General features: G+C 35.7%; 1 protein-coding gene across 1 annotated transcript in view; it reads left to right on the forward strand.

Moving 5' to 3' along the window:
- The window catches only part of DISC1 (DISC1 scaffold protein), a 491977-nt gene that overhangs the window by 442106 nt on the left and 24078 nt on the right, over positions 1 to 25793 (forward strand). Inside the window, exon 11 of the mRNA XM_074262397.1 lies at positions 24409 to 24691. Within this exon, the coding sequence (XP_074118498.1) occupies positions 24409 to 24691 (283 nt within the window). The remainder of the gene's footprint in view (positions 1 to 24408; positions 24692 to 25793) is intronic.

Consider the following 25793-nt stretch of genomic DNA (forward strand, 5'->3'; position numbering starts at 1 on the left):
TCTTGCTTGTATATCTAGGTTTTTTGCCCTCTAAATTATCATTTCCAAACCTTCCAATCCTTTAATGTAGAAGTTTTTAAATCTCGTCCTTTCCTGACTGTGGTCCCTTGCTATTTCAATCATTTCTTTTTGATGTCATGCAGTATTTTTTTCTTGACCTGGGAGCTCTAGGAATTTGACTATAATTTTTTCTGAGAGTTTTCATTTTGAGATCTCTTTCAGGAGGTGATTGATAGATTCTTTTAATTTCTATTTTACCTTTTGATTCTATAATAGGGCAGTTTTCTTAATAATTTCTTAAAGATTTATCTAAGCTCTTTTTTTAATCACGGCTTTCAGATAGTATAATGATTCTCAAATTATCTCCTGGGATATATTTTCTAGGTCAATTGTTTTTCCAATGAGGTATTTACTTTTCCCCCCTATTTTTTATTATTTTGATTTTGCTTGATTGTGTCTTGATGTTTCATAAAGTCATTAGTTTTCACTTGCCCAATTCTAACTTTTTAAGGGATTATTTCCTTCAATGAACTTTTGTACTTCTTTTTCCATTTGATCAATTCTGCTCTTTGAGACATTCTTCTTTATTGGAATTTTGTGCTTCTTATACTATTTGGCCTATTCAGTTTTTAAGATGTAATTTCTTTAGTATTTTTTGTATCTACTTTATGAAACTGTTGGGTTTTTTCCATGATTTTCTTATATTACTCTCTTTTCTTTCCCCAATTTTTCCTCTACCTTTCTTATATGATTTAAACTATTTTTGAGCTCTTCCATTACATGAAATCAATTCATATTTCCCCCTGAGGATTTGGGTACAGAAAATTTTCACTTTGTTATCTTTTTCTAAGTATGTGTTTTGATCTTCCTTGTCACTAAAGTAACTTTTTGTGGTCAGATTTTTTTTCTATTGTTTTCTCATTTTTCAATCTATTTCTTGACTTTTAAATCTATGCTAAAATAGGAATCTGTTTCCCAAATAGAAAGGGCATTGTCCCAAGCTCCAGGTTTGTTTTTTTTTTAATAGCTGTTTTCAGAGGTAATTCTGGAAACCTGTAAGTTTCTGATTCTTCCAAGGTGGTATGATCTAGGGAGAGATGTGTTTACCAATCTCCTATACTGTACATTGGTTTGTGAACTACCATAAGCACTTTTTTCTGTCCTGGGACTGTGACCAGGGTCCCTGCTCCCCTTTAGCTACAAGCTCTACAATGCTAGTACTTCTCCTCCCACTGGGACTAATACCCAGGACTGTGACCCATATCCAAGTACAGGCAATGCAACTGAATCCTGCCCCTCAGCAGAGGGACTCATGTAAATCTCATTCTGACCCATTGTCCTATTCCTTTACTGTCTGTAGGCTTACAGTCTGCTGCCACTGATTCAATTCCTCAGAAATCTGTACCTGATTGGGTGGGGTCTAGTCTATGCTGGTACCTACACTGAACTATACTACTTTCTCACCCTGGTGCAAGACCTTTCATTTCAAACTTCTAGGCTGGAAAATTGTTTTATTCCATCTTTTTGTGTTCTGCTCCTCTAGAATTTATTTAGAGTTATTATTTTAAAATATTTGGAGGTGGTTGGGGGAAAGCACAGGTGAATTTCTGCGTTGACTCCTCTGTCTTGGCTCTGCCTTGCCAATTGGTATTCTCAAAATAGTTACCTCCTGCTCTGAGGATACAATGCAATTTTTCCTGTATGGTTTTTAAAACCTTTCACAGCAAGGTTCCAGCCTACCTTCCTAGAGATTTGAAAATCACTCTCCTTCACACATTAAGCTTTCTGGTCCATCTGGTTTGCTTGCTACTCTCCAGATGAATGATTTCATTTCTATCTTAGTTCTTTACACAGGTTGTCTTCCAGCCCTCAGAGGTTTTCCCTCATCATCTATACTTTATAGAATGCCCAGTCTCTTTCAAAGTTCTATTTAAATATCACTATTATCACTAAAGAAAGACTACTCTTATCCCTCTATTTTATCTTGTAGTACCCAACTGCTAATCATAGGTTAATGCATTGTCCTCCTAGTCAAAAAATGTTCAGTGATATCGCCTCAGCTCTCTGTCTCCCTCTAGAAATTATTTTGCATTTTTTTGATATCTGTATATTTTATGCCCCTGATTGAATGTAAGATCTCTGAGGGAAGAAATTATTGGTGGCATTTCATCCAGAAGCAGATGTATTCTATGTCTTAATATTAGCAACCACAGAATTATGTAACAAATTAACTCTATTGCTCCAGTTTTCAATGACTCTATTATACTTTTATAATGTGGCAATATCTTGTTAGAGAAGAGCATTTAAAACTACACTATCTTTTAAATCCAATAAGTTGTCCTTTCCTTGCCAACAAATTATCAATGTTCTCTTTTTCTTTTAGTCATTGTGAGGCTATATTGTAAAATATGTTATGCTATAACAATATTATTTGAAAAATGCTGTCTATTCCCATTCTTATATTTTCATTAAATATGCCTTCAATTCATGTATAAATTATTCTCAAAGATTATTATAGAGAGAAGAAAATAGGCATGAGTTAATAGTTTAATATATATATATATACATTTTATATATGTATATATATACCTTCTCAATTGTGTTTTTTCTATAGTAATAATAATTATTTTTTTCTCCTTTTCTCTTCCTTTTCTAGATGTCTTAAGAATGTATATTTCAATATGCTCAAAATTACAAGCCTCTTTTGTGCATATTTTGTCTGGCCCAGCTAGTTTTTCCTTTTTTTTTTTTTTTTTTTTTTTTTTTTTTTTTGGCCATTTTAGTTTTGTGAGACAGCGTATTAGGAACTGTGATAATAGAATACAAGCATGTTAGCTTTACTATAATGAGAAAAAGAGTTCTTTATAAAAATCATTTCTATTTTTCATCTTGTTTTCTTCCACCCAATTTCATTCTTAAGTTTTCTTGAATTCATCTGTTTTAATTGTATTTCATGCCAGATTTTTTGTAAACTTCTTTTTCTTTCTATTTATCTTCAACATTTTATGAAGAAATACTATCAATATTTTTTGTGTTTATATGAAAGGTATCTTGCTGATAGAGGGCCAATAAGGTGACATTTTTCCATCCTGATCCCTAAGGTTTTAGAAGTGATATTCTAAACTAGTGTTGTCTTTGGTTGCCATGTCTCTCTATTTGGCAAAAATACTTAGCTTTTGCTCATCCTAGATTTTTAAAAACTATGTTGTTTTGGAACTATTTTAATTTCACACCATATATTTTCATTTTTATTTTTCAAATTTGATACCAATTTTAATATTTTTTCTAAGTAATGAACTAGAAGCTAGATGGCACAGTGGATAGAGTGCCTGACCTGGAGTCAGGAAGATTTAAATTCAAATCTGTTTTCAGATACTTACTGACTCAATGACCTGAGTGAGTCACTTAATCCCACCTATCTCAATTTTAGGTTTCTCTGTAAAAATGAAATAGAGAAAGAATGGCAGATCACTCTAGTACCTTTGCCAAAAAGAAGCAAAAAACCCCAAAAAACAAATAGGGTCAGGAAGAGTTGGACACATCTGAAATGATTGAACAAGTAGTCAATGTTCTTATTGCACCAAGACTAATGATTCAGGAATGACTCCCCTATTGATAATGACTAATTTTCTTTTAGGATATAGACTATTTCATTTTTGTGGCTATCTTTGGTGCTCTTTATGCTCAGTACCTTATCCCTTTCTTCTTGAAGAAAGTGCTCAAGATATAGACACATTTGATCTCTTGTGCAGTGTTTGGTCTTTTTCATTTCTTGATACTGAACCATAATTTCTTTCATACTTACAGGCTCTTAGAATCATAAATTTAAAGCTGCAAGGGGCCGTAAAGACCTTCAAGTCCAGCCCCATCATTTTATAGATGTAGAAACAGAATAAAGAGGACATGAATTGCATCCTCCCCTGTGCCTACATTTGGTTTGAAGCCATTAAGAATGAAGGTTTATGCCAAGTTATCTCATCATTCTCTGCAATAAATATGATATAAGTCTGACTTATCAGGGTGGGCTTTCTACATCAGGAGTGCTGGCTTACAAGATGATCACAAATATTCCACAAAATAAATTTCTTACTATATTCTGATGCATAATAAAGTAACCACCTTTATTTCAGTCAGTAAATAATTGTTAAATACCTAAGTGCTGATTATTCTGCTGGAGATACAAAACAAACAAACAAAAAAGACCTGACAACAAAACAAAACACATAAGGGAAAAAGACAGTTCTTGCCCTTAAGGAACTTATTGTATCTATGAGGAAAATCTATGAACTTTTAGAGTTAGCTGGAACTTCCTTACTTATACTTGTTTCATTTTTATAGAGACAGTCAATATTAATATGATTCAGTTCTTCCATTAGTCTCTAAGGTCTCTTTCAGCTCTAAGCTTTAGAGTCTATGATGGTGACTTATTGGTCAGTCTACTAGAGTGTGTGCTATATGGTCCTTGCCTTTGGGAACTCAAGACCAATGCCGTGATATAATTACACATGTGAATGGGTCTTTTGGGATACCATTGCTACTCTTGTAAGTAGAAATAAACTAAAAATGATCTTACAACTCTCGTTATTGCTTGATCTCCTACTGTTATAAACTCTGGAAGGGACACCAGAGCAGCCATGAACCTTGACTAACATGAATACCCTTTATCCTCATTACCATCACATTCAATCAATAGCAACAAACATTTACCAAAATACCTACTAAATGCCAGATGGTGATAAATCCTAGAAACCATCTCATCCAGCAGAAACTAGATATCCTCTCCAAATTGAGAGATATGGCGAGTGAAGGCACTCTAATTCTCATTGATTAGCTACCAAACAGGACCCAGATCAAGTCCCATTTGTTTGGGTCCTGATTGATGTTGTTGTTTGTCCATTCTTGAAGAGGGCCAGGACATTGGGGAAGAGATGCCATGACATGCAAGTGAATTGGATGTAAGTGACTGTGCAAGGTCACCTGCTTCATTTTCCCCTCTAGAGTCATCTGGGTCCAGTGGCCAGTTATAGATCAAGGTCCCATTGGATGCAGAGGGAGGCCTTGGTCTTTTTAATTTAAAGTCTTCCATAGGTCTCACTTTGACTGAGCTACACTCATTTGGTGAATAAGGCAAGGTAGCAAAGAATCTCCCTTTTTACCTCGTCCAAAAAAGATCTAGATAGATAAACAAATAAATAAATGACACAGATTGAATATAAATGTCAATCATTTCTGCTTTGGCCAGAAACCCTGAAATCCTCCCCTGCCAGATTTGGGAGAGATAAAGATTCTGAAATACTTCTCATAAACTGATTTGGAACCATGATCAATTATCCTATAAGGTAATTAATAAACCCCCTCATGGGACATGAGCACATTTTTACAATCTAGGTTTCTCAGAATTCTTCTACTGGCTTATTATATGTGAAATTTATTCTAAAGAAGATAACTATTAGCTTATAGATAGTCATTGTCTCTGTGTTAAATTTGAAGGCATTCTGTGAAATCAGAAATGCAAAGGATCTAGGGAAACTGGCTTTAGATGTGAATTCTATGATAAGAGAAAATTTTTATGCCGTCTTTTTTCTCATCCATCAAGGTTAAATATATCCCTTCAAGGCAGATCGACTTAAGAGACACAGTAGTATATTTCATCAGTGTATATCAAAAAAAGCATGTCCCATTGTTTTCTTTAGAATGAAAACTACTCTCCTTTTGTTGATGGAGTCAATAAATTCAACAAGCTGCAGATTAGGTAATGTGTGTCCTGTAGCTGTAAGAAATAAACAGAGAAGTAAATATTTGCTGCAAAATGTCTTTCTGATTTTCTTGAAAATTAGTTAATTTCCTGCATTCGACATGCCAGTTCCCTCTCTTCATCTAGCTCACATTTAGAATCAAAGTGCAGATAATCCCCCACAGCAAGAAGCCTGTCATTTAGTGTATCCAGTAGAGATAATTTAACTAGTGCAGTGACACTGAATATTGATAGGAATGTGACAGTCTATGCTTAAAGTTTGGTGTCATGTTCAAATGACTGGTTGGAGGATGAAAAGCAAGTAACAAAAAAATATATAATTCCCCTCTCAGAGTCTTATCCAAATTCACTTAGTGGTTGCTTCTAACACAGCAGTCTATCATCTTTTTTCTATGAATAATCATAATCAAATATCCATTATTGGTTTTCAGGCAACAGTGTAATTGCTCTTCCCTCCTCATTTTCTGGGGCAGTCACTTTGAGCACAGAAAGAGCAGTTATATAATCGGCACTTTCACATAATATCCCAGAAGTCAGTTGTGCCCTCAAGATATTGATGTCAGCTTGCTCCCTCTCTCATGAAGGGAAAGAAGAAAATAATTTTATCAGGCTATTTTTAGACTTCAATTTAGATCTCTGCCCTTATAATACTTTGTGTACTGAGGATAGAGTTGTTGATGCATATCTCTGCTGTGAGAATTCCAATTTCTAATGATGTTTCAACTTTTTAGCATCAGATCCACAAAAGATGCATAACTAGCTATCCATTCATACTTTCCTCACTACTGAGAGCAAGGGTTTAAGAGTTATATTTTATTTAATTTTTTGGCAATAAAATTTGTTGAAATAAATTGTAAAATTTTCAAACTGTCTAAAACTTTAAGCTGATTATTTCTGCATATGAATAAATCCTTTATCTCTCACATTTCTTTATGAAAAGTTATTCCATTTAAGCATTTATACTTTTTTGTCACACTTTCCATTGCCAAATCTAATTTCCCCAAGATGATGAGTGACAAGAGAGAAGAAAATCTTCTTTTGTTCATTTCTTGCACAAGAACATCATTCAGTCACCTCTTTGTCAATCAGTCCACAACAGTCAACAAGCATTTAACAGGTGCCTGCCACTCATTCTATCCACAGTTATCTGTGCTAAAAACCCTGAAATAAAAAATACAAGCAAAAAAAGAGTCCCTGACCTCAAGGAGCTTGCATTCTGCATAAAAAGAAGCTAGAAAAGGGCAGAGGAGGACAATAGTACTCAGCTCTCAAAATTGTGGTCTGGATGGCTTGGGCATCCTCTTAACTTGGAAGTTTTAGAAGAAGAAGCCATCCAATAAGAGGGAGGAACATGAGTTTGGGTACTATTGAAGTATGAATTCTAGGGCTTAAAAATGATGCAGTCTCTGGAACATGGAGTATGGGGACACTTCTTGGAAAAGAATGAGAATTCAAGCATGTGGGTTTCTTGTTTTTCATAGTAGTAGAAGTCCAGGTTAGATATATCAGACATAATAGGAAAGGACTTGATTTTCCCATAATGTCAGGAAGTCCAGACAATTTTTGGAATAAGAAAATGGATTTCTGAGAGAAAAAAAGGTCAAGTCACATAGAGTAGTATCAGGTATGCCCAAGTTATTATAGTAATAAGGAAAGGAGATAGCTGTTGGGAAAGTTTCTAAATGAGGAAACCAGAGAAGTCACTGCAATTTACTGATTAGTGTATAGTGGCCATGGATGCAAGGATTGGGAGCTATGGATAATAGGTATATACCACAGAAGTGTGCCCAAGCATGTGAGTCCATAGGACTCTTAGAGAAACTAGCCTGAAAGAGATACGACTTATGTGTTTCCCAGGTGTTATTGAGATTCTCTTATTGGTATTGGGAATGCAAGTGAGGAATATGAGTGAACATTTGAGAAGTAAGAGGAGACTACCTGTATCCATTCTCCAGTCACTTATTGGGACTTGGATATTAGAGTATCATTACAAATTGTAATTAGGGTTCCATTTGTAACAGATATGCATTACATTCAAATGTTTATTTAAACTTTGTCATTTGTAAAGTGGAAAGATAGAAACAAAACCAATATAGATGTTTCCCAAGGTAACTTCTTTGTTACATTGATGTTTTTAAGAGAAATTTTTCAAGATTATGTCATAAAAATAAACATTAGGATATTTCTTAATAAAATAGGGTCTTTATTGCTATTTTCATGGTTTTTAGATATTAATAATAACTTACTTAAAGGGTATCTTATAGATGTCTAGCTATACCTGTTTAATAGTGTTATCTGTGATATACCTACATGAGTGTAAATAAGAAAAGAGAAGACTAGTTAGTTTTGCACTGGGTCCATGTGTATATGTGTGTTTTGCATAAACTTTTAGATATTAGGATCTAGACCTGCTGTAATCATTTAAGATGTGACTTACTTCATCTCACTGAGTGAATTGATAAACAATAAGCATTTTATGCCAAGCATTGTGCTAAGTGCTAGGAAAATAAATGCAAGCTAGTGAGACAGTCCCTCTCTTCAGGGAGTTTATAATCTAAAGGGGGAGACAACACATGAGTGGTAGCCTGAAAGTAGCACTTTCGTTTTGAAAATCACAGGGATGTTAAGTAGGATTGTAAGGAAGCAGATTACATGCACCATCCAGGAACAGTGTCAATTAATTTGATTTTGATTTTTGGTACTAGGATTAAAGGAGTAGGAAGGAATAGGGGAGCATAAAGAGGGTGTAAGTGAAGCATGTCTGGGGCTTTCTTAGATGTGTAGTCTTGGAGAGATCAGGCAGGAGAAGGGGATCCAGAGTCAGATATTCCTTGAGGGATTCTTAACTTGAGATTTGTGAACTCCACTTTTTTTGTGTTTTGATAATTTTATTTTAAAGATAAGTTTCTTTTGTAATCCTATTATTTTATCTTACACATTTAAAACCATTATTTCCAGAAATTGTCTGCAGGTTTTATGAGATTCTTAACTAGATTCATGATAAAACAAAACAGAAACAAACAACAACCTGATCTTAGGCATGTTTTAGTTGTTGTTTTGGTATTAAGATGTTAGGTGGTACTACACACCTGTCAGGTTGGCTAAGATGACAGTAAAAGATAATGATGAATGCTGGAGGGGATATGGGAAAACTGAGACATTGATACATTGTTGGTGGAGTTGTGAAGTGATCCAACCATTCTGGAGAGTGATTTGGAACTAATTATGCTCCAGAAGTTATCCAACTGAGCACATCCTTTGACCCAGCAGTGTTTCTACTGGGATCTTATCCCAAAGACATCGATCTTAATGGAGGGAAAGGGACCCACATGAGCAAAAACGTTTGAGGCAGCCCTTCTTGTAATGGCCAGAAACTGGAAACTGAGTGGATGTCCATCATTTGGAGAATGGCTGAATAAGTTATGGTATATGAATGTTATGGAACATCATTGCTCTGTAAGAAATAACCAGAAGGATGATTTCAGAAAGGCCTGGAGAGACTTACATGAACTACTGCTGAGTGAAATGAGCAGAACCAGGAAATCATAATAGACTTCAACAGCAATACTATATGAACATCAGTTCTGATGGACATGGCTCTATTTGGCAATGAGAGGATCTAATTCAGTTCCAGTTGATCAGTGATAAACAGAACTAGCTATACCCAGAGAAAGAACACTGGGAAATGAGTGTGGACCACTATAGCATTTGCACTCTTTCTGTTGTTGTTTGCTTGTATTTTTGTTTTCCCTCTCAGGTTTATTTTTACCTTCTTTCTAAATCTGATTTTTCTTTTGCAACAAGATAATTATATAAATATGTATACATATATTGCATTTAACATATGGGTATAACATGTGAGACTGCCTGCCATCTAGGGGAGGGGGGTGAAGGGAAGGAGGGGAAAAGTTGGGACAGAAGTATTTGCAAGGGTTAATGTTGAAAAATTACCCATGCATATGTTTTGTCAATAAAAAGCTATAATAATAAAATTAAGATGTTAGGTGGTGGAGGTGATGGCTGAAGAAAATTGAAAGACTAGCTCATTCAAGTGATGTTAATTCATGGCTTCCTCCTGGAATGTCCTACTCAATTAATCAATCACTCAATTTCAGTTATTCTTTTTTGATTAACTCCAACCTAGTTCTAACCTACTTTTCCAGCATTTTTACATATTATTCCTCTTCACATACTTTTTGAACCAGCTAAACCGACTGCCTCATCGTTCCTTACACCAGTGCTTCCATTTCTCTGGCTATCCCCCATACCTAGATGCTCTTCCTCCTCCTCTTTAGCTCTTCAAATCCATGGCTTCCTTCAAGCTTCAAGTGTACCCATCTGCACAAAGCTTTGCTAGGGTCTCTTTATTTGTTTTGCATATATACCATATGCGTTGCAATGTATACATATTGTATAGCTATAGTTATACATATTGTCTTCCCCCATTAGAGTATAAAATCCCTGAGATTAGGGTCTATTTTGCCTTTGTATCCTGAATAATTGCACAATGTCTGGCACATAGAAAGCCCTTGCTGCTTGCTTGACGGGTACAACTTTTGATAGTTTCAATTGTTTTCTCTAATTTAGAGCTTTAATTCTCAAAGCTCTGATTCACCAATGTCTTAATAGAATTTCTCTAGCTTGCCTTCATCTTAAATTTTCCCACCCAACACCAGAATGGTATGGCCCTCTTAGGGGGATTATATGTTGTGCAATAATTGTACTTATATGGCAATTTAAGAATGAGGTCATTCAGGAACTCATCTTCTACTGTAATACTGGCATAAAGTACAGGGTGCTGGATCTGGAATTAGGAAAACCTGAGTTTATGTCCAAACCCAGAAACTAGCTAAATGACTCAGGGCAAGTTACTGTTGTTCTTCTCAGTTTCCTCATCTGTAAAGAGAGTTTTCTAGAGGGTGAATCTAGAAAAGAATATAGGAAAGAGGGTTTTTTCTAGAGGAAGAATCCAGAAAAAAATCTAGAAAAGACTTCTTTCTCTATTAGAAATCTAGAAAATACTCCATAGGGTAATCTTTTCTAGACTGAAGATCTAGAGAAGAGTGTTTTCTAGAGGGAGAATACATAGTAGCCATGTGGATTCATCCCAACTAGTAGTATCCTCTAATATCCTGATATCTAGTCAGATCTTTTCATTATTTCTTGTGCATGGATTGACTGGTGATTAGGGTAAAGTTCCTTCTTAAAGCTTATCTTTATTTAGTCCTTGACATCAGCTTCTAAAAGAAAAGAGCTAAGACGAATTCTGAGGACCTACTCAATATATCTGTCTTGCTTTATGGGATCCAGCCCAATGGTGATAAAGTGCTATAATAAGTAGTTAACTCACATTATGTACATTATACAAGTCATGGAAATAAGGTAAAAAAAAATGCAGCTAGCCAATGGTAAGAAAAGTGATCAGGAATAACTAAGAGAAAATATTTAGCACATTACAACAGCCCAGATGCTCCTCACAAGCATTTCCTTTCTGTGGCTTAAAAAATTGAACTACTTGTAGGTTCTCTGGTTTCCAAGTTATGGATCCTACTAATGAAGTTAAAAACAATTGCTACTATGCACCAGATGTTTACTGAGGTACCGAACATACAAAGTCAAAACTGGAATGAGTCCTGTCTTCAAGGAGTATACATTCTATTCAACTATATCATCTATAGCTTCATCTATCCCCTTGTTTCTTCCAAATCTTCCTAAATTAAAAAAAATGTACATGTGATAGTGCTAAATGGCTTTCCCCAGAAACCACCCAATATCTCTCTTTTTTTAGATCCCTCTAAAATTTGAGAACGGCCTATTGATGGGGGCATAAGGAAACCACTATGTTTCCTTTTGGTTTTGGTTCATTTCCTAAAAAACTTCAGAATATACAGAACTGTACTGGTTTAACTTGCTTTTCTTAGAGAAACACAATGTCACAAACGCAGAATGTTTAATACATATTTGAGAAGGATGGCCACACACAATCCCAGAGGAGAAGGACCATGGTCATTCATCTCAGTGCCATCAATGACAGCAGACAAGAACATACACGTGGTAATGTTACAACCTTGTCTTCTTCCACTCGGGGATGGAACATGCCCCTTGCTCCAGCACACCAACCCACCTATCTCAATCCCATATAGCATTGATTTGGGAGGAATACAGGAAAATAAATTAATGAAAAGGCTATTTGGGAAGAAACCATATGTGGCTTGTAATATTGTCACATTCTTCTGCAGGTGCTGTCTATCTGCTTTAACGCCTCTGTTCATGGAGGTGCAGGCTGACAGCCTGTCAGATGCAGAATTTACTCTTTTTCCCCTTTTCTTTTCTCAATTTAGTTCAGGTCTTCCTTTATCAGGAGCTGGGCATTTTGGGGGCCTTTTGTTTTTGAAGACTAGTAATTTCTTTGCTTTGTTCCATATTCTGCATTCATACTATAAATAGGATACCACCAAAAGCTGTATGTTCACTGCTTCTGCCTCCAGCCATCAGGAACTCATGTTTTCTCCCTTTGTCACAGAGGTGTCTTCTGGGTTTATAGACTTGATTGGGTGACTTTCTTTTGTATAAGGCAGGGAGAAAGATTAAAGAGTAATAATTACACATTAGGAAGGAAGAGAATAGAGCAGAAAGAACCTTAACTCTTAAATCTGAGGTCTGAGTTCAAAATCATGACTCTGGTGCTTGATCAAGTCCCTTGGAATCTGGTCTTATTTTCCTTAATTGTAAAATGAGATGACTGAATGAGTTGGCCTTGAAGATAAAATGAGGTTTCTTTCTAGCTTTCAAGCTCATCCTTTTTATAGAAAATCAATATGTAAAGCAGGTTTTTTTTAATTTCAACTTGTTTTTAATCATCTATATTTCCCAAGATATCATTTCCTCAATTTTTCTCCTTTTTCTAATAAACTTCAATTCAATTTAAAAAAAAAGAAAAAAATTCAGCAAAATTAACATAGCAACCAAGTCTGCCATTATAGTGTCTTATGTCCATAGTTCCCCACTTCTGCAAAGAAGAGAAGGGAGAGTTCATTTCAACATCTCTTACTTGGAGAAGTGTTAGGATTCTTACAAGGTACTTAGTTGTGCACTTAGTTCACATCTTTAAAGGAGTTCAAACCTTTAAAGGAGTTTACACCTCTAAAGGAGTTCGCTCATTGGTCCACACATTAGATTCACACCTTTAGAGAGCATATAAAAGCCCACTCTCTGGGAGGAGGAGTCAAGATTTCATTCCAAATTCCACTGTTCTGCTGGCTGGAGACACTCGGACAAGAGCTCTTGGGAACCAAAGAGAGAGAGAAGCCTCTAAGAAAGCTAGCTGAGCCCCAAGTGAAGGAGATGAGACTTGAAGGAGAAAATAAAGGATCTGGAGATAAGATTTGGAAAGAGATGGTAAAGGACTTTAACTCCTGGCTACAATTTTGGGATTATTGAACTGAACTAAAGTCAAGGCTGCCTCCAGAAGCTCCCCAAGAAACCTGTCCCCAAGAGAAGGATTACAATCTAGAGAAAGAGAACATCACAGAGAAGAACCTAGAATTTATAAGTAATTTTTAACATTCTTCTCTCATCATCCTCCCCTAGTCAGTTCTATATGGAGACGCGTGTTTCCATTTAGCAGTAATTCCTTCTCTTATAACTATTTGGACAGCATGTCAGGAAGAGACAAGCTTTTATTATGTACAGGTTCATTTTCCATCTTATTTTCCTGGCTTTCATTTCAGTGAAGCTTTGCCTGGGAAGCCACACTTTTAGGGGCAGACAAAAAAGAACTATCTATTTCATCCACAATGAGTGGCCAGTTTCTTTTTTCTTCCCATTGGAACTACTGGAAGTTATCCATGAGAAGGCTGTGATGCGATTTATGAGAAATGCTTGTCTTCTTGTCTTGCTGCTGTTTCCCTTTAAAATTCTTTGGCTGCACTTACTTAAGCATATGTTTTCATTTATCAAAAGCTAAATGTAACTTTTGTATGTCTGCAATACTTCTAATAGGAAATCTGTTTCTCTGACTTCCAGCTTACCCTGGGACAAGGTAGTGAGCCACATTTGACTACATTAGGGACTTTATGTGAACCAGGGAAATTCAGTCCATTGGTCAAAGACTGACTATATGTAAGCAAAGTTGTTAAACCTAGAAAGAAGCTTCCATGGGAAGACTATCTTTCCCACAAATATTGCCAACTGACCCTTGTAAGGCAGAACAAACACATTAGCCAAGAGAAGCCTCTATTAATTTTATATCTAAGGAATTTAATTGATGTAGACAAACCTATATGAGTTATTCATCAGAAAAAAAGTTATTTCCCCAACTTAATATCATAGGTATAGTTGCTTGCAACATTTGTTTGGCATGAGTTAGATGTAAGTATGGAATAAGTTCATGTTAATTCTGTAGTAGATGAGAAAGTTCTCTTAAGATAATTTATTTTTTTTGAAGCTTTTTATTTTCAAAACATATGCAGAGATAGATAATTTTTCAACACTGACCCTTGCATAGCCTTGTGTTCCAAATTTTCTCTCCTGGGGGCAGTTAGGTGGTGCAGTGGATAGAGCACCAGCCCTGGAGTCAGAAGGACCTGAGTTCAAATCTGGTCTCAGACACTTATCACCCAGGGTCACACAGCTAGGAAGTATTGTCACTTAACCCCAACTACCTCAGCAAATAAAAAAAATTAAAAAAAAAAACAACAAAAAAAAACCCTCATTTTCTCCTCCTTCCCCTACCTCCTCTCCTAGATGGCAAGCAATCCAATATGTTAAAATATATGTTAAATCCAATATATGTAAATATATTTACACAATTATCTTGCTGCATAAGAAAAATCAGATCAAAATGGTGAGAAAATGAGCAAGAAAACAAAATGCAAGTGAACAACAACAAAAAGAGAGAGTGTGCTATGTTGTGGCTCACACTCCCTTGCCATGGTCCTCTCTTAGGGTGTAGATGGCTCTCTGCATCACTGAACAGCTGAAACTGCTTTGAATCATCTCATTGGTGAAGAGAGCCATGTCCGTCAGAATTAACTGTCCTATAGTCTTGTTGTTTCCTTGTATACTGATCTCCCAGAGCTGCTCATTTCACTCAGCATCAGTTCTTGTCACTCTCCAGGCCTCTCTGGAATCATCCTGCTGGTCGTTCCCTACACAACAATCATGTTCCGTAACATTCATAGACCATAATGTATTCAGCCATTCTCCAATTGATGGGCAACCCCTCTGTTTCCAGTTTCTTGCAAAAGGGCCGCCTCAAACATTTTTGCACATGTCGGTCCCTTTCCCTCTTTCAAGATCTCGTTGGGACATAATCCCAGTAGAAACATTGCTGGGTCAAAGGGTATGCTCAGTTGGATAACTTCTGGAGCATAGTTAGTTCCAAGTTGCTCTCCAGAAGGGTGGGATCCGTTCACAGTTCCACCTAAGAAGTCTCCTTGTCCCACTTGTCCCTCATCCCCTCCCACATTCGTCATTATCTTTTTTCTGTCATTTTAGCCAATCTGAGAGGTGTGTAGTGGTATCTGAAGAGTTGTTTTAATTTTCATTTTTCTGATCAATAGTGATTTAGAGCACCTTTTCATATAACTAGAAATAGTTTCATTTTCTTCATATGAAACTTGTTCATATGTTTTGACCATTTATCAATTGGAGAATGGCTTAAACTCATAATTTTTTGTCAATTCTTTCTATATTTTATAAATGAGGCCTTTATCAGAACCCTTAAATGTAAAATTTTTTTTCCCAATTTATTGCTTCCCTTCTAATCTTTGTCTTCATTAGTTTTGTTTGTGCAAAAACTTTTTAACTTAATATAATCAAAACTATCTATTACTAGCAAGATCCCTATCAGTACCACCTTCTATAATCCTTTGAAGAGATTTCCAATTCATTCAATAGGTCTTTGGTTTTTTTAAGGTTCCTCTACCTTTTCTTCTCTAGGACTTTGCTTTAGAATTGATTTACTTGGGACTGCTGTAACATCCCTAGCTTTAACTACTTGGAAAGAACCTCAGAAACCATCAAAGCCCATCTGTGCTGGAACAGGAATGCTTTCTCCAGAATTTCTAACTGGTCAACCATTTGAGTAGGCTCCTGTTCCACTTTGGGAAAGGACTAGATCATTGGACATTTTCTCATTTTATCAAACAACTAACTGCATTTCTGAAACTTCTTCATATTTTTCTAGAGTAGAGCAATTAAATCTAATAAATGTGTATTTAATACTTTTAGTATACAAGGCATTGTGTGAGGCATAAAGATGAAAAATTATAACTCCTATCTTCAGAAAATTTGAATGCAATGTGGATAGAAGACACACAAATAAGTGGAGAAAGTTTGACATAGTAGATAATAAGGGGCTTTGGGTTATAAAGAGTACGTTTAAATCTTGTACCAAATACTTGCCACCTGGGCCCCAATTTTCTCATGTGCAAAATATAATAATAATGGTATCTTTCTCACAGAGTTGTGGTGAGGAACAAATGTATAATGTCCTATAAATCATTAAAACCCTCTCTAAATGACATTTTATATTCTAATTCTTCTCATCTTTACTATGGAGTTCAGTTATTATTATAATTGTTATTCCAACCTTTTTATCTTTATTAATGGGGTTCAGAATAGAAATGGTCCTGAGATAAGTAGTCAAACCCTCTCTAAATGACATTTTATATTCTAATTCTTCTCATCTTTACTATGGAGTTCAGTTATTATTATAATTGTTATTCCAACCTTTTCATCTTTATTAATGGGGTTCAGAATAGAAATGGTCCTGAGATAAGTAGTCTCATTTATATAAAATATCCTATACACTATTACACAATGATATATATTGATTTCTTACCAATAAAAAAGTATTAGGATTTATACTTATGCTTTGTAGACTCACCAATAGTATCCTTGGCACAATTCCAGCAAAAGACAAAACCTATACATACCTCATGTATGTTCCCCCATGATATTTATTCATTTTCTCTGAAAAAATTTTACTACTATTTAGCTTGAAAAAGTTGAGTATTTTGGATGGCATTATCCATTAAAAATGCTGCCCTGGTATTTTTATGGATTGGTGTTGTGTTCAAGTTTTTATGAACAACAGTTTAGTGTGTGGCGATTATGTGGTTTCAGGTCAATTTGTTGGTTGAGCTCTATTGTTATCATTGGTGGAGTTGAGCTAGAAATAATCCCAGGGCCAAGTTTCTCTACAACTATTATTCTTTAATCTTCAATATCAGGAAATAGATTTTTGTAATTGAATAAAAGATGATTGAGTTATTGAGTAGCCATTTTCTTCTATAGGCTCACTGAACACATCTTTAGGACAAGTCCAATAACTGACTGGACAACAGACTCTTAGGTCTCTGTATTTTGAGAGTTTTTTAAATCCATGGATTTAGGGTTCAAGTTCAGGGTATTAGGTATGGTAACATCTACCAGTCTTAAAGTTTTGGGGCAACTTTATATCTGTGTGATTATGTGGAGCAGTTTTATTTGTTTTGATGCTTCAATTCCAATAAAGTTTTTTTTTTTAATTTTAAGGTACTTGGGGTTACTATTTATATTGCAGGGATTTATTATCTATTAATCAGCTTCTGGCATACATATATATATATATATATATTTGTCTCTAGATCATATTTTTCTAGATATTCACTTTTAGTTTCTTAATAATTATTATTTTATGGTGGTTATAGTTATCAACATCATTATTATAACACAAGGGTGAAAGAATCAGAGCATCTAGGTGGTGGAATGTGTAGAGTGTCAGCCTCAGAATCAGGAAGACTCATCTTCCTGAGTTTAAATCTGGCCTTAGACACTTGCAAGCTTAGACACTGGTCAAGTCCCTTAATCTTGTTTGCCTCAGTTTCTTCATCTGTAAAATGAGCTGCAGAAGAAATTGGCAAATCACTCCCCTATCTTTGCTAAGAAAAACCAAAATAGACATCAAAACGACTGAACAAGAAAGGAATCAGATGGTGCTTAGAGAGATTTGAAAAAAGGAGAGGTCATGTCTACTTGGAGATGGAGTTAGGGAAATCTTGATTGAGGAGGAAGTATCTGATTGGGTACTTAAGGGAAGACAAGGATATCATAGAGCTGATAGGGACATTAAAGGTCATAGTTCAACTTTCTCTTTTTACAGATGAGAAACTGTAGTCTTGGGAGAGAGGTAAGATGCTCAGGCATAGTAAGTGTCAGAGATAAAATATTATTCTGAGCATGATAAAGTATATAAGCAAGGCCCTAAAGGTGAGAGTAGGAAAATTTTAAATAGTTCATTTTATTAGACCATACACCATATGAAAGGGGGGAAAGCTGGGCAGATAAGATAGAGTCTCATTGTGGAAGAGTTTGAATTACACAGTTGGAAGTTGAAATTTCTGCATGGCTCTTGAGGGCATTATAAGTCTAATCCTTGTTCCAAGTGGCAAGTTTTCAAATACTTGAAGACATCTCTTATGCCCCCTTACTCCCAAATCTCCTCTTCTCCAGCTAACTACCATTAGTTTCTTCAAGCGATTCTCATGTTACTTAGTATTTAGTCATCTCACCATTCTGATAGTGGTCTTATGCATTTACTTCCAGTCTGCTGGTGTTTACTAAAATGTGGTGCCATGAATAGTGGTGCAGTCCTTTGAATACAGAGCTTGCAGTCAGAAAGATTCAAGTTCAAAGCCAGGATCACTTATGGGGATCACTTGTCCATGTTTGTCTCAGTTTCCTCATCTGTAAAATGAGCTAGAGAAGGAAATAGCAAACCATTCCAGTATCTTTGCCAAGTAAACCATCCAAGTGGGTTCAAAAAAAATCAAACACAATAGAAATGATTGAACAAAGCAAAATAACACTGTACCCTGACTAGTCTGGCCAGAACAGAGTATAATGGGTAATGGGTCTACCACCTCTTCAATATTGTTTATTATGACTCTCTTAAGTAATTTCACAACACACTGTTAATATTAACCAACAATAATGCATGGATAGGCTAGGTTGTTGGTTAAGTATTTGTAGTTGTTTTTTTTTTTTTTTTTTTCCCCACAGTTACATTACATTTTCCATTATCCAATGAATGTTTTGTAGCTTTAGAAATGTGTTAGTATACTATTTGCAATCATATAATGCCATTCAGCAAAATGGTATAGTGGAGAGAAAGCTAGCTTTATAGTCAGTAAGTACTCGTTTCATAACTTGTGTCTGATCAACACTAGTACACTGGCTCTTGGCAGTCTACTTACCCTCTCAGTGCCCTAAATTATAAATTGCAGAACAATTACAGATCCATGTTGGTACAGAGGAGTTTCCTCAAGTAGATTCCCCTGTACCAATAAAATTATTAATATTATTCATTTGTTTCAGGTATGTCTGAGTCTTCATGAGCCCATCTGGGGTTTTCTTGGCAGATAGATTGGAATAGTTTATTTCCTTCTCCAGCTCATTATATAGATGAGGGAACTAAGGCAAACAGAGTTAAGTATCTTGCCCAGGGTCATATAGCTATTAAGTGGCTGAGGACTAATTTGAACTCAAGAAGATGAGTCTTTCTGACTTCATGCTGGGCACTCTATCCACTGTGCCACCTAGCTGCCCAGTAAAATCATAGTTCATAAAACATCTCTGTCATTCAGGGAATATTGATTTTGAAGACATTAGTTTGTTTCTCAATAGCATTTTATTTTTCCCCAAACATGTAAATTTCACATTCATTAAAAAAAATAATAAGCTTTTTATTTTCAATACACATGCTAGAGTAGTTTTCAACATTTAGCTTTGCAAAATCCTGTGTTCTAAGTTTTTTTTCCCTCAATTCCCTCTACCCCTCCCCCAAAATCAGATCAAAAAGGAAAAAAAAAGAGAAAAAAGTCAACAAATAGGTACAGATACTATATTGTGATCCATATTTATTCCACACAGTCTTCTTTTTGGCTGGAGATGGCTCTCTCCCTCACAAGTCCATTGGAATTAGACTGAATTCCGCATTCATTATTGTAAAACTTTGTGTTCCAATTTTTTCTCCCTTCCTCTCTTATCTCCCCTTTCCCAAGATAGCAAGCAATCTGATATAAACATATGCAATCATTTTAAACATATTTCCGTATGTTGTGTTGTGTAAGAAAAACCAGACCAAAAGGAAAAAAAAAAAACATGAGAAAGAAAAAGCATACAAATAGACAAAGAGGTGAAAATACTGTGCTTCAATCCTCATTGAGTCTTTATAGTGCTGTCTGTGGATACGAAGATATTTTCCATTGGGATTGTCTTGGATCATTCTATTGCTGAGAAGAGCTATACATTGTACACAGTAATAGCAATTGTTATTGATCATTACATAATCTTGCTATTACTGTGTACAATGTTCTCCTGGTTCTGCTCACTTCACTCAGCATCAGTTCTTGTCAGTCTCTCCAGGCTTCTCTGGAGTCATCCTGCTGGTCGTTTCTTACAGAGCAATAATATTCCATAATATTTATATACCACAATTTATTTAGCCATTCTCCAATTGATGGGCATCCACTCAGTTTCCGGTTTCTGGCCACTACAAAAAGGCTGCCACAAACATTCTTGCACATACAGGTCCCTTTCCCTTTTTAAGATCTCTTTGGGATATAAGCCCAGTAGTAATACTGCACAGTTTGACAACTTTTTGAGCATAATTCCAGATTGCTCTCCAGAATGGTTGGATCCATTCACAATTCCACCAACAATGTATCAGTGTCCTAGTTTTCCCACACCCTCTCCAACATTCATCATTATTTGTTCCTGTCATCTTAGCCAATCTGAGAGGTATGAGGTGGAATATCAGAGTTGAAAGACATTGGCTTTTGCAGGAACAGGTTAGTATCCATTAAAGTGCTTTGGTGCTTTCCCAGATGCAAACCTTATCTCATCTCACTTATTTTCTATCTTCAGAACTTGTCCAAGATGTACTAGAATTACTTTATAATGGGTCCACCAGGCAATTATATGTCATAGTCTTGGTAGTTTGGATTTTTTTCTCTAGAATGCTTGGTTTGGAGTCTCAGACATTACTTGTAGCTTGTATCATACTTATTTGTGTGACACTGGGTCTTTCTTTCTTTCATTTAGTATCATTTGACCTGTTAGTGCCCCAGACCAGTTACTTTTGTGTTATTGTGGATTTAGAAGTTCTGTCATGTTCTAAGATTTAATGCAAGTCTTAAGACCATCACAGTAACTTCTGGGGGGAGGTGCTTTAGAATCAGTCCTATGATTTCATTGGTGCAGGGAAAATCTGGGAGAAAGTTATATCATTATCTCCAACATGTATCAGGAACTCTTCTGCAATATATAGTCTTAGAGAGTTTCCTGTAATATTGAGAAATTAAATCACTTGCCTGCTGTCAAACAGCCAGTATATGTATGAGCTAGAACTTGAACCTAGAACATTAAATCATGCTTTTGTTGTTGTTCAGTCATTTTCAATTTTGCCCAATTCTTCATGACCCCATTGGGTGTTTCCTTGGCAAAAGACATTGGGATGGTTTTGTCATTTCCTTTTTCCTCTCATCTTATAGATGAGGAAACTGAGGTATGCAAGCTTAAGTTATTTTCTCAGGATCACATAGCTAGGAGTGTCTGAGACCAGATTTGAACTCATAAAGGTGAGTCATTCTGGCTCTAGGCTCAGTGCTGTATGCACCTAAATTACACTGTGCTCCCTTATCATAGTACTAGGTGGTTCACATTTATTAAGTATTTTCTAATAAATTTTCATAACAAAGAAGTTGCTAAAGGTTTAATTCTGATTTTTCAGATATAGAAGCTAAGGTCTGGAGAATTTAAGCAATATAGCCAACGTTAACACAGCAAGTAAATTTCAGAGGAGGGACTCAAACCCAGTTCTTCATGACACCGTATATGGAGAACCTCACCATCAGTAATTGGAAGGGCCCTCAAAGATCAACATTTTATAAAAGCAAGGTCCAACAATGTTTAGTAACTTGGTAATAGATTCAGGTCTATGGATTCCAAATTTAGTGTTCTTTCCACCATAACACACTAGAAAAGTTCTTTCATATATTTGAAAGATATCTTTTCACAATGCTGAGAAACATTTACCTATCATCTGCTTGACTACATTAATCAAGGCTTTCCAGTATAGGAAACATTCTGGTCACTCATACTGGTTACTTATCTAGTAATTTGCCCTGCCCAAATAGAAAGACCTGAATATAGGGCAGTGAAGGTTTATGTATTTGATGTTTCCCCAGGTTTGTTGGGAGAAATAACTCATAGGAAAAACTATGGGCTCTGTAAATTTCTAACTAAAATATGAAACTTTGCATTTCATAATGTTTCCTAGTTCTTCTTTGGTTACAAATTTCTTCCTTCTCCACAGATCTGAGATACTATATATTATCCCTTCTTCTAATTTGCTTATAGTATCACCCTTTCTGGTAAATCATGAAACTATTTCAATCTTATCTTGATAGAGAGTGTTAGACATTGGTCAATGCCTAGTTTCTCCCATACCATTTTCCAATTTTTCCCAATGATTTTTGAAAAATAGTGGACTCTTATGCCAGAACTTACTTTGGTTGTATCAAATACTAGATTATTATAATCATTGACTATTTTGTCTTTGAACCTAACCTAATCCACTGATCCACTACTCTTATTTCTTAGCAAGTACCAAATAGTTTTGGTGACCAGTGCTTTATAATACAGTTTTAGGTCTATATTTTTTAAGAAACTTATTTTCTAGACTAGAAAAAGATGGATGTCATCTGGTCCAAAAGCCTCATTTTATAGATAACAAATCTAACATCCCAACAGTATGAGTGATTTACCCAAAGTTTAACAGGTAGCATGGAGCAGAGTTTCAATTTGGTTCCAGAGCCTCTGACTTCAAACTCAATACCTTTTCTATGATACTATATTGCCTTACTTAGGCCTGTTGCCCATTGGTTTGTGTCCTGAGCAGTATCTAGCAAGAATCATCTTTTAGGGAGATAATTTTTATTTGGTTTTTTTGGTGGGTTGGAATATAGTCTTTTACAAAAGCATCTGCTTTGGCTCTTTTGCCTCTTGTTAACATAATTCCCCACTGGGATTCAAGCCACAGTCAGGAGATCTCATGGCATATTTCACCTTGGACAGGCAGTTATAATCCAGTGAGCAGGCCAAGTGCTTAAATCTCAATTACCTATCCCCACCCCAAACATTGTAGCTTGAAGCTTCAGCTCTTGCCAGCAGAATATAGAGCATTGAAAATTCCCTCCACTGCTCTCTTAGCCCCAAGTAGCAGTGAATCACTCATTTGAGGGATTTATTACTAACAACACAATTACTGTCCTATGCATGAAGAGCAAAGTTTCTAAAGAATGTAAAATCAACCACTATTTAGTTGAACAGAAACAGATGCAACAAGTTGAAATTTTTAAAAAACCACAGTCTGAAGAAAGTATTGAGAAGGCCATCATACAGGACTGTAATTTTGTAATTTTCTGCCTCTGTGTTTCTCTCACCATAAAACACACAGTACCCTCCCAACCTCCCAATTAGTTTGCAAAACCTTGGCTTGGTGCAGCACAAGACAATTTTGGAGGCTTAACCTTAGCTTTTGTTCAAATAACTGCATGTATCCCCAAATTCTGCTAATAACAGCCCAGGTCTCTTCTGATTTCCCTGCTCTCAAAATAATCTGTTTTCAAGGCATAAAGTTCATGTAATTAAGTGATTAATAGCAAATTATTTACAAAAGGAACATATTTTTATCTTTGGAAAAAAGTTGTTGAAAAACATAGTTATATCTCTTCAGGAATAAGATCAATCCAATCCAATTAGTACCAATAAATTCCTGCCATGTGTCACTGTGTATTGTGAAGGTTATTAGAGAGTGAAAGTCACCATCCTTATCATATAATCTATTGTTGGGTGAAAACCTGAATGTACAGAGAGCAATAAAAATGTCACATAATCAAGTGGTGCACCATGTGTGACAGATGGCAATTACAATAGGAGTTTGGGCCCAAATCTCCTCTTAGGATCAGAGAGGAAGAGTCTTTAGAGATCATTTAACCTATCCCTTTTTTCAATAGGTCAGGAACTTAAGTCCTTGATTTTTTCAAGATCATATATAGCTAGCAAAAAGGAGAACCAATATTTAAAATTAGATCCTAAGACTTAACCTGTCACTTTTTCTGCTTATAATAATATGATGTCTTTAATCTTTGAGGGTCATTCTTGACTATTTGAGGGCAACTAATACATATGTTTGTACACATATATACATAGATCACAGGCATGTGAGGTACACACGCACAAACAAGGCACATATACAAACATACATGTTTGTATGTATGCACACTTATGCATGCACATATGTATACATATGCACATATACATGCATACTGATAAGTCATTAGAAGTACTTGGAAGGAACCTGGGAGGCCATCTCATCCATCCCCCTAATTTTAGATGAGATAACTGCGTTATAAGGTTATAAGTGATTTTTAATACATAAGTATGAAGTGTCATAAGTAGAATATAAAATCCCACTCTTGGGGATGATTGGGTAGCCAAAGTTCTTTTTGTGGGGTGAAGGAGCTCTGGGGATGGACGTTATTTCATACCCACTCTACCATGCTAATCTGTGTGTGTATGTTTTTACATTGTCATTGTTTCAGCTCTAGAAGTCAGCTTCTAGAGAGAGTGTGGGAAGCTGATTTGGAAGCTTGTCAGCTTTTGATCCAGGGCTTCCAGCTTCAAGAGGTCAGCAGCTGTGTTTCAGGAGGAGAGGAGATTCGGATAGACAACTTAGAGATGGCCAACCCTGCTCATGCCCTTGCTGCATCTGTCCTACCAAGGCCCACTTCAGAGGATGAACAGAAGCCCTTTTGTCAGCCGGAGGAGGAGTGGCAAGCAGTCCTGTACCCCACCATTCAGTGCTTTGGCTGGGAACAGAAAGAGGTACCCACGTTTTTCTAAGGATTTTACCCAGCTAGTTCTCCCAGGATGTGGTTTCCCCAAGAGTAAATAAATCAATGCACCAAGTGAAAGGTAGATTCTACACTGGGCCCTAAAAATCTGATTCAGGAGCATCTTTTTCTTGAATTAAAATTTATTTATTATATAACAAAGATCAATTATTCACCAAGCATTTATTAAATATCTACTGTATGGCAAACTGTGCAAGGTGCTAGAAATTTAAATAAATAGAAATGAAATTTCTCCAGGTGTCTATATTATAATCAGGGAGACAAGAAGGACATACACAATAAATATATATGCATAAAAACACACATATGTGTATATCCAAAAACACAGGAGTATGTATGCATATGTATGTACACAAACATGTATACATATGCATATATGAATATATATATATATATATATATATATATATATATATATATATATATATATATATATATATATATACACACACACATATAAATTCAAGGTAATTAAATATAAGTTAGTTAAAGAGAGAGGACACTAGCATTTGAGAAGATCAGAAAAGGCTCCATCTGGGAGGTTGTATTTCAGCTATTCCTTGAAAGAAGAGAGGTGAAAATGGAGAGTTGTTTGTCCATGTATAGCATCTAGAACCAAGGACCAGTATTTAGTATCTCTGAGCTCTCTCTTTCTCTGTATCATGTACAAAAAATATAGTTGATAAAGCAACAGCCCTGGAGTCAGAAAGACCTGAGTTCAAATACAGCTTTAGATATTTATTTGCTATGTGACTCTGGGCAAGTCATTTAACCCCCACTGCCTTTATCCACCCCACGCCAAAAAAAAGAAACAGAAAAAAGATGACTTTGTTTTTGGAGAAGAGCAAAGATTAATATCCACTGAAGCTGAAAAGATAGGTTTAGACTAAATTCTGAAGGGTTATAAAAGCAAATTGGATGAGTTGATATTTTATCCTAGAGGAAATAGGGAGTCGTTGATTAATTGAGTATGGGAAGTGGTCTGGTCATATCTTTTTTTAAAAAAGAATACTATCCATCTCAACAGTCCTAAGGCTCTACTTAAACAAAGAACAGAAAAAGAAAAAATAATG

This window comes from Sminthopsis crassicaudata, chromosome 4 (assembly GCF_048593235.1).
Source record: "Sminthopsis crassicaudata isolate SCR6 chromosome 4, ASM4859323v1, whole genome shotgun sequence".
NCBI lineage: Eukaryota > Metazoa > Chordata > Mammalia > Dasyuromorphia > Dasyuridae > Sminthopsis > Sminthopsis crassicaudata.